This window comes from Nomia melanderi, chromosome 8, assembly GCF_051020985.1.
Source record: "Nomia melanderi isolate GNS246 chromosome 8, iyNomMela1, whole genome shotgun sequence".
In the NCBI taxonomy this organism is placed as follows: Eukaryota; Metazoa; Arthropoda; class Insecta; order Hymenoptera; family Halictidae; genus Nomia; species Nomia melanderi.
The window spans coordinates 6,327,543-6,335,289 of NC_135006.1; the positions used below are offsets into that span (position 1 = coordinate 6,327,543).

At 34.7% G+C, this 7,747-nt stretch overlaps 1 protein-coding gene across 1 annotated transcript; it reads left to right on the forward strand.

Annotated features, from left to right (window-relative positions):
• Positions 1 to 21: 21 nt before the first annotated feature.
• On the forward strand, positions 22 to 7,297 carry LOC116426593 (ataxin-10). Its single transcript, XM_031975737.2, has 6 exons — positions 22 to 285; positions 359 to 829; positions 908 to 1,419; positions 1,494 to 1,753; positions 3,994 to 4,057; positions 4,196 to 7,297. The coding sequence occupies exons 1-6, from the start codon at positions 170 to 172 to the stop codon at positions 4,384 to 4,386; spliced, it is 1,614 nt and encodes a 537-aa protein (XP_031831597.1). The 5' UTR covers positions 22 to 169; the 3' UTR covers positions 4,387 to 7,297.
• Positions 7,298 to 7,747: the final 450 nt, after the last annotated feature.

Consider the following 7,747-nt stretch of genomic DNA (forward strand, 5'->3'; position numbering starts at 1 on the left):
TGAATGTATTTCATGTCTATTTTGTCTTCAATGGTTAACCATTTAAAAATGGCTTCATTCATGTGTACTTTTGAAATTTATATGAAGTGGTGTACTCATAATAATGTTTGTAATTATAGAAAATAAAATTACTATATAATATCATAAATTTGTAATTACTTTCGACAGGATGAATACTAGAAATATTGATTTGTTACCTGAATTTGAATCTGCCTTTACTGAACAAAAATGGGACAAATTGCTGAGTCTTCTGAAACCTAAACTGTTCAGAACCCTTGAATCAGAGTATGTTTAACGTATATCAAAATTAGGCGAATTTATAATATTAATTAAATACAACAGATTGTTAAATTTGCAGGGGAATAATTGCCTTTTCAATTGTAGCTAAAACAGCAGAAATTCTTACAACAGAAGACTGTTTTGTTCCTAATAACATAAAAGTTGCATGCTTAAAATGTTTGGGAAATTCCTGTTTGAATGATTATAGACATAAAGAATATAATTATACTGATATTAAATGTGGAGTTTATTGTCATGAATTATATGTCAAACTAGCTACAAGTAATGAAAATTTAAAACAAATAGAAATCTCAAATTTGTATCCATTTCATTCACATTTTCCTTATGAAGGAATTATTGAATGGACAGTGAATTTTATTAAATCTTGTGAAGTTTGTGAAAATACAATAGATGAAGAATTAGAAATACTTAGACTAAGTATTCAGTTTTTATGTAATCTATTTACGTTTGCGTATAAAAGCAATAGTTTTCCAGATCAATGTGATATACCTAAGTTTTTATACGATACTAGTTTAAAAGATGTAATAATGTAAGTAATATGTAATATAGAATTTATATTATTGTTATATTTCTTTGATCTATAATTATACTTTTTATATTTTAACAGGAATCTAACTCATTCTAATCATATTTCACTTGTTAGAGCTTCTTGTATATTTATACATAACGCCTTGAAAGAATTTGAAAGGAAAATTTTTACAGATCAAGAAAAACTTCTGTTATATTCACAACTTTTAAAGCCAATTAAAGAAGGTTTTGATAGCGCAAAGGAGGCTCTAATGATGTTATTATGTGAATCAAATATATTCAAAAATGCCTATGACAATCTGAATATTGAAGACAAATTATATTTATTGGAAATAATACACCATGAAATCTCAGATTCAATATATAACTCTAAACAGGAGCATCAATTTATAGAAGACATAATTATGTTTCTAGCAGAAAGATTTTGTAGAATGAGCAATTTAATTTTAAACACAGTTAATTCATATTCAGATGATGTGGAAACTACAGAAATCATTGTTCTCCTTGACATTCTTGGGACTATAACTTCTGGCTCATCAAAAGAATATCAATCCATAAAAAATTATAAAAGTTTACTTATTGATTGTACCTGTAATTATGTTTATATTTAAATGTATATTTATATTTTATTATTTAGGAAGTAACTAATGGTACCTTTTTCACAGATCTTTTGAAAGCTATACAAATGATTGGTAGAGAATCAAATAATTTCTTCACTCCAATGCAAAAGTTAAGTGATATAGCACAAATGATACAAGAATCTAAAAACAATGAATCGAAAGAAGATTCAGACACAAAGAAAACAGAGAATGAGGAAAAAATAGAGGAAAAAAGTTTAAATTGTCACCCTGCTTTTGGTTTCAAAGCAAGATTAATAAGAATTATTGGAAATATGTCATACAGAAGTAAAGAATGTCAAAATCTCGTGAGTACTGTTTTTACTTACGTTCTATCTTATAAAGGAAAAGAAAATAAGTTATACTTTAAATTTTAAACTTTTTAATTAGCATTGAAATTTTAAAGAATTACACAATGCTGTTTCTATATAATAGTATGGCTGCGCGTTTATAATATCTCATATAGTCTGATATTATTTTAATTCTATTTAAATCATTGATAAACAAAAACGAAACAATACACATTTTAAATTCAGTCTATAACAAGGCGATCGCCTTACCATCCGCCGATAAAATAAATATTATCAAACGATGATATGTTATATGAATGATCCATAAAGTGGCGCTTGCAAATGATAGCGGAGACACGTGTAACTACCACATATAATATAGTGAATCAGGGAAATACAACGCATCAATAATTGAACAACTCGTAGGATACCCTTAAACCTCTCTTAAGTCTCGTTCTCTTTTTAAAGTCTCGTCTTACAGACAATTATTCATTCATCATTCGGCCATGTAAGACTGTTTCGCTCCATAGATCATTCTCTGACACACAAACGAAAAAAAGGAAGAAAGGAGCGACGGGAAACGTTCAGTTGAAAATAAGGTTCTCGTTGCTCGGTTTTTATCGCGCCTTATGCGTTACAGGGCCCCGTGGTGATCGCCATTGCCCCTTATTGATTTCATCTCTGCCGCGATGGAGACGGGGCACAAAAGAAAGAGCCGATCGCAGCCGCGCGCGCACTGTTCACCACCGAACAAAGGAAAATTAAGTATCCTGTCCGGCTCGAAGACGCGGCAATTTAGCCGGGATCGGATACCGCGTTAATATATTAGCGAGATCGAAGTACCGACCGCTTTCTGCGTTACATTCGAATAATTTTATTGGCATGGCCGCTCCCCAGCCGCAGAAGCGTGAATACGAGGCCTCGAAGCTTCTTCTTCTTCTTTTTTCCTTTTCTTTTTTCCCTCTCTTTTCTCCTGTCTTTTTGTTCTTGTTTTTCCTCTTTCAGGTGTCGAAGGCGATCGTGTTCTTAAATTTCATTCTGTAAACACACGTACGCGCGCCGCGCGTTCTTCATGCACGATCGCGAAACACGATTGGCCGTAAAATTACGCGCCGGTACTCTTACGTTACAGTGTTAACAGAATCCCGGTGTGTCCGCGGGTTGTTTCGCTGGGAGCGGACTCGATAATAAAATTTGTACGTACAGACTCGTTTATGACAACCATCGCCGGCCATCGCGGAGAGTAGATTTCTCGCCTTCGCAGCGTTCGCAGTAAAACGTTCTTTCTGTCTTTCTTCTTTTTCATTTTTTCCCCCTTTCATTTCTGCTTACCTCCTTTGACCAATTTCAATTTCAAACGCGTGTTCTTTCGCGACCAGTCCGTAAAAAATATCGTTTCACCGATGGCGCCGGTCGGAAATGTATTGAATTATTCCTCCTCCGTATTTCTTTTCAATTTGGAGAACGTAATGCAACCGAATTAAGAGAGAGACGTGATCGACCACGTATGACTGTTTTTACAGCAGAGAAGTTGGTTACGCCGATGTTCCTTCCGCCATCTTGAAACAGCGTCGAAGACACTTCCAAAATGTTTACAATCGTGACGCTCGGTTTATCTCCTTGCAGAAGGGAACTATATTGAATAATTTATGGGCAAAAATCATCGACGTCTCTCGAAAAATCGCTGTCGCAATTTAGGCCCCGGAGACTACTGCGGCCGAGTGCTTGGCATCTTTGAACCTCCTATGAATACTGATCGCTTGGAAACACGGGGATGACACCTCCAATTGTGTGCTATGCGTGTTTCGTAACCATTTGCTCGCGGGCATTCCATACCCGCGTGTACTTTTATTCGTGCGATTTACGCGTATACGCGTGTTTAACATACAAATATTTCGAAGCTTGCACACCGTAAGCACAGTTCCACGAGACTCTCGTGTACCCATTTTCAGTTTCGGAGTGTACAACGAAACGGAACGCGGGGTATTCGAGAAATATTAATGAAAGTCGGGATATATTGAATTGATTGATATTCATGGGCGTAATGGTGTTCTCTGCCGGCAATGCAAGCGTTGCTCACGGCACATTGTCTATAAAAATAAGTCGAGGGGGGAAAAAATATTGGTCTCAGTGTTTATGCGCGTTGTCATTCGGTTTACGCGACAGCACGGAGTTTTATGCGACATAATATCATATAATATATAAAGCGTCCTCCTCGGGCCTGGGGCATAAGTTCTCATGACAGTGGACGTTTTCAGCTCCGTGAAATGGACGCCATTCCTCTGCTTCTGGACTGTTGCAATATAGACGCGAGGAATCCACGTGAGTACCACCGAGCGACTCGCTCGTTCTAACATATTTATCATATATTCTGATTGTACGCGTCTGTGCCACGAATGATATTTCAACTAATTAATGTCACCTGTTTTGCGCCACGATTAAACTTTCTTTAACGCGCAGTTATAATGCAATGGACGATCCTCGCCATGCGGAATTTATGCGAGGATAATCCGGAGAATCAAGAGATTGTGCGGAATTGCACCAGGATCGGAGTTGTGGAGAACAGCGTGCTCCGGGAAATGGGCGTGACGTTGCACGAGGACGAGGCCGGTCAAAAAATTGGAATCGTGCCTTTGCCCCGTGACAAGTAAACTACGGATTTTTATTGCAAATTCACTGTTTTGAATTAAAAGTGAAATTGAATAGAAACTACCTTTTTTTTATTTAACCGCGTTTCACTCGTTTTTATGCAAACTTGTGGCTTTGTAAAATAATTTACTGAAACTGAGAATATAACCTTCATTAGCATAAAACACGATATATTTAACCTCGTGCATATTTTTCAGAAAGATTCTAAAAAGATAAAAAAGTAGTCAATTCATCTATATTTAAGAATATTGTTTAAAACATGTGTTTAAGGATTATCTTTTTTATATCTTATTGATACAGGTTATTTATTGTTCAAACATGTTTCTTTTCGCTCAATATTTGACCGATAAAGTGATTATCATTATTGTTATACAGAAAGCGGCTTCAAATGGAAATTATAGCGCCAACAGGTTTCGAGTAAAATAAAAATGTCATAAAAATTTATTAGCCTGTATTTGACGCTTGGCTTTGGGCAGACGCCTATGTCATAAACGCTCTAAATCCGCGGTCTAATTGCTGAACAGTGTTAGCCTACACTGTTGGCTATCAGCCAACTTACACGCGTAGTTATGGATCCGGCGGATCGTTTTCTTCAAACGAGATCGCAGGTTAGCCGTACGGTTACAGGCTCAGCGTTAATTATTTTACTATTTACTGGCACGCGGCTGGTGTGTACCGATAGCTCACCGGATAAGGTATCGCTGATCTCTTTATCGAGAGTTAGGCGCAATAATTATTCGAGAGAGTTAGGCCGACTACGGGGACCGTATTCCCGCCGCGTGTCGACTGTAAAATAAGCCCGCAATTATAGTACATGATAGGTACCATTACATGAAATATGATATCGTATTGCATAAAGAGACATTATATCTGCATTCATGGCTGAGTGATTTACGGTACAATGAGAGCCGCCGCGGAGTTCACGGTCTATTAGCAGTTACTAATGCAGCTGCGCCGATCCGTGCGCGCGCCGTATCCATCGCGCGAATCCGTTTTCGACGGTGAATCCGATTCCGTGATTGATTATCGATTTTTGATAATGAAAAACATTACGAAATGAAACATGTCGGTTTGAACCGTAAGTGATGATTTATTATTAATAATATTATCGTTGGTAGCAAGTGTTTACCATTAAGGAAAGTTGAATTTGCTTTTTAGAGTAATTTATATTGAATGCAGTTGAATGAAAGTTTATATTTTTTATTAAGAATTTTGATGGTTTAAGTTAAAAATATTATCGAACAGTTTTAACGTTTTGATAAGTGGATTTTTAAAAATTTTGTTAGCGAGTAAGGTAGCTATTAAGGTAAGCTTAGGAAGCTGTATAAAGTGATTTCAATTTTATTTCTTCCTCTATCCAGTTTCACCACCATTAACTTTCCAAGCGCAACTCATTAATTATCCTATTTTTCTCGTCTGTTCATATTTATAAATCGATGCATATTTTGAGGCGGGGGAAGAAAAAGTGAGGAAGAAAGTGTAATTTAACCAACTGGGTCTATAATTTGCAAGAATGTCGTATCGATGGAATCGAGAGTGACTCTCTAAAGTCTGAAGATATTAAAATATGAGAAAAATAAATGTTGTACGATGAAAAATAAATTGTAGGTAGCTATCAATCTTATAATAAATTTTATGGTCGATTGATATTGGAATTTGTTGGATTAAAAGTGAGATGAATTTGAGAAATTGTACTATTCTTATGTTTCCGTTTTCACTTTTCTTTTATTCAAACGCATGCTGATTATTAGGTATCTAGTCAGTTAATTGACACTGTGAACGATGCTTTCGCTGTGCACTGTTTAATTCGCATACCTTGTGATTATTAATATCCTTTAATACATATCATTATCCCGTTTACTTCACGTAAATCGATTATGCCGGAAGTACTGAACCAGCTGCCATTTTCCTTTCTAATGAAGTACCACCAACGTCGCGTGGTATTGGGCGTAACTCCATGACAACTTTTATGTGAAACCTTTTTTCTGAGATGACAAGTATTCTGGAATCGTTTAATAATCATAATTTATTTAACGGTAGCCTTTTAACGCATAAGAGAAATATCTAGTAATAATCATACCGTGGATACTGTAACGCGAGCAAAAAGCATTTGAAGAAAGTTAATGATACAGAATGAGACGAAAAGAACATTTGCATCCATGTGAAGTAGTATATAGAAACACAACAGTATACAATAAAAATTCCATTAAATTCATAAAGAACGAAAATATAACTAAAGTAATACATGTTAAAATGGAATTAAAAAAAATAAATATAAATATTAAATGTGCCTACAAAGATATGTAGTAAGAATTTGCAGTAATTGTTAAAAGTGGATTAAGTTTAATTATTATTAAACTTTTTCATTTATTATCTGTTATGTATTAAGTATCATTATTATTAATCATTAAATCCTAATATGTTAGGGTTGATACAGTTAGAGGCGGTACTTGAAACTCTTCTCGAGTTCATATTTTGATAATCATTACATTTATGTTCTTAGGATACACGAAATGTCCATGTACAGTATCCAGATCTATGTTATTTCAGATTCGAATGGAAATAAAGGCATAATTAGATCACTATCTATGCAAACGGATATTCATTCGACATGAGTCACGTTGTGTACACGCTTTACAAAATCTAATGATACGTTTCTACTAATAGACGGACACGTGATTCACAGTCCGAACGTGTACAACAACCAATCGCACGTTGATTTATGATCCATTGTGACTAAAGAATTGTAACGATTCATTATCATTCGCCATTAGTTACGACATGTTGATTTATTCGAACGATTTCTATTTTGCTTTCGGAAATCGTGCATTCTTCCCGGAACAATGTTCCGGCATTCTACACGTTTTAGTTAAATCTTCTAAATACATCTATGTACGGTTAATTTTGAATAAATATCTGGTCTGAATTAAAACTTACATCTAAATACTAGGTCGTGATTTATTCTTTATATATATGTTATTACAAATTAATTATTTTGTCTATATAAATGGAAAGCTTCTGTCGCGAAGAATCGAATGATAAGAATTTTATGTTGATAATCAAATAGGAAACTTGTTCAACAAGGTTAACTTTCTGTAGTTTACAGATTTTTCACTCTGGAACTTTCATTAACGTTATTTATTTCGCCGACGACTTATAATATCTTATTTCGCTAACTTATTTGAAAAAAGTTTAGAGACACTAAAATGACAAAAAAAGACGGTATTAATTATGATATGAGTGGTTCAGAATAATAGTCGTTTAATTTCTATTTCTGAGTTCATGGAAAACATTTTTTGTGAAATGTTCTTCCTTTAATTAAATGTTAGTTTTAAAATGTTATCAATAATAAAATTAACTCTT